Source organism: Tupaia chinensis, unplaced genomic scaffold (assembly GCF_000334495.1).
Source record: "Tupaia chinensis unplaced genomic scaffold, TupChi_1.0 Scaffold143584_1, whole genome shotgun sequence".
Classification (NCBI taxonomy): domain Eukaryota; kingdom Metazoa; phylum Chordata; class Mammalia; order Scandentia; family Tupaiidae; genus Tupaia; species Tupaia belangeri.
This window is the reverse complement of record NW_006203430.1, coordinates 7295646-7298117: the sequence shown is the minus strand read 5'-3', so window position 1 is coordinate 7298117 and position 2472 is coordinate 7295646. Positions and strand designations below refer to the sequence as shown.

At 34.0% G+C, this 2472-nt stretch overlaps 1 protein-coding gene across 1 annotated transcript in view; it reads left to right on the top strand.

The window, feature by feature from the left end:
* Positions 1–2103, top strand: part of PTPN2 (protein tyrosine phosphatase non-receptor type 2) — a 121722-nt gene extending 119619 nt beyond the window's left edge. Inside the window, exon 10 of the mRNA XM_006164058.3 lies at positions 1736–2103. Coding sequence (XP_006164120.1) covers positions 1736–1757 — 22 coding nt within the window. The 3' untranslated portion in view covers positions 1758–2103. The remainder of the gene's footprint in view (positions 1–1735) is intronic.
* Positions 2104–2472: the final 369 nt, after the last annotated feature.

The following is a 2472-nucleotide window of genomic DNA, read 5'->3' as shown; positions in this document are numbered from 1 at the left end:
AAAGAACATCTGTGTATGTTGAACACCTACGATTGGCAAACCAGTTTAAATAATCTAAATGTAATCCATATTACGTGACTTTTAGGTAGATAGTGTTATCGCTTCTTTTAAGATTTAAAACAAAAAACAAAACTTAAGTCAAATAATGAGTAATTTGCCCACAATTGCATAGCTAGTTACATGATAGGACTGAGATTGAAACTTCCATCTGTAGACTTTCACTGACTCCAAACCTCATACTTGTGTTACGTCACACTGACTGTTCCAATGGGATATTTAAGTCAGATATTTAAATGGGAAAATGATAGATAACTACATATCTGTTAAGATCCAAAGAGATCTCTTTTTTAAATGGTGCAAATCAAAAAAAAAAAGTGTAAACTACCACGGAAACAGAAATCCTGAAACATTAGAATATTCTCTAGACCAAACCATTATTTCATTCACTCTGATCAATTAAATTATTGCTTTTAAAAAACCCAGACTTCTGAATGCATGAAAAGTAAGTATTAATATATATTTTGTAGCAGTAAGAATCAATAAGAGTATCTTTCTATTCTGGAGATGCCTGTAATAACATCCATAGTAATATTTGTGGTTCATGGACATCTAATGAAAATGTTTCTCTGATGATTGACATTTGTCCATCAATGTTAGGAAAATCAGAGAACAAGAACTGCTTAAAACATCAGCGTGCTTCTACAGTTGTATCTTTAGAGGAAGGGGCCAATAGTCAGAGAGAAACTTAGTTCTCTGTATGTTAGAGTTTTTGACTGAATAATTGTGGCAAGATGTATGAATGTGGCTCAAAAAGTCATGATGCATTTTTGCATAGAAAAATACCTCATGGCTTTTCCGACAACCTAATACATATTTGGAACTAAAATACTAACAAATAGATTTGGAGTGTGTTTTGGGTTTGTGTGTATGTGTGTGGTAGTGAAGAGAGTTGAGGAAGTAGGCAAATACCATTGACTTCCCAGAAAGTTATTTGTAAATATTGTGAAATAACAAAGAAGTTTAACTGCCCTTGCAATAGTCACTCCATCTGTTTGTTGCCTGTTGAAACTCTTGTTTATTTTTACTTTTTGGCATTAAAGTACAATAAGTCAATTATCCCATGTGTATGTTTTCTTTTACATTGGTAATAACTTAGTATCGTGTCATTTCAGTTCTCAAAACTATAATCATTAGTATATTCATCAGTATTATCCTTTAGGACAGAAAGCATCTGCTGACAATCTGTGGTTTAAAAATATAAGCCAACTTTGTTTAAAATTTTGCTGATAATATTTTTAGCAGTATTACACAGTGGAGGTCCAAATTGGATTAGACTTTTTCATTGAATTCCAAAGTATTGGTAAGTTTAGCATATACCATATAGTCTTACTAAATTCTTGTGGGTACTTTTTTTTTTTCCTTGTGTCTGTCAGTATCTCACCTCAGGGTCATTTCTTGAGTAAAACAGGATGACCTAAAAAAATTAATAGTAATTCCTGAAGAATATGAAATATGGTGCTTTAACATAAGTCTACCTCAGACCACCAATTAGCTCTTTAGCAGTTTTACCAAAGTAACAGTGAAGCATTTAGTGTGGTTGAATGTGATGTGGTGGAATGATTTTTAGTTGCCTTTTTAGTTCATTGTTGGTCCTTTTATGTTTGCGTGTATCTATGTTTGTCTGTGTGTTTGGTATATATGAATTGAATAGATGACTTCTTATTTTATGTTTTAGGCCAAGATTGACAGACACCTAAATATTCATGACTTGAGAATATTCTGCAGCTATAAATTTTGAACCATTGATGTGCAAAGCAAGACCTGAAGCCCACTCCGGAAACTAAAGTGAGGCTTGCTAAACCTGTAGATTGCCTCACAGTTGTCTGTTTACAAAGTAAACTTTACATCCAGGGAATGAAGAGCACCCACCAGCAGAAGACTTTGCAGAACCCTTTAATTTGATGTATTGTTAAGTGTTTTTTAATGCGTGTATGAAATGTAGAAAGATGTAAAAGAAATAAATTAGGAGAGACTACTTTGTATTGTACTGCCATTCCTACTGTATTTTTATACTTTTTGGCAGCATTAAATATTTTTATTAAATAGACGATGTTGGTTTGTGTGCATTATCTTAGGATAGTTCTGCTTCAAATAGTATTTCCCTATAGGCTTAAGTTTTTCTAACTAGAAATTGACATTTCAATTGAAATAGGATCAGAGCATTGTTCATTTGCTTTTTATTTTATAGAGATTTTTGCTGTAGGGCCATGTGCACTCACCAGAGAGACAGAAAACGAGAAATCACGCTCTGAGGGAATGACCATGCCTCAATCCCTTCTCCATTCTCCTCTCGGGATTTTGGGCATGCATGAGCAGGTGCCTAGGGTGAGTTTCAAGCAACCAGGTTTAGGACTCAAACCACAGTTGGCCATGTGGGAGTCTAGCAATGTAACCATTACACCATCTATGGCT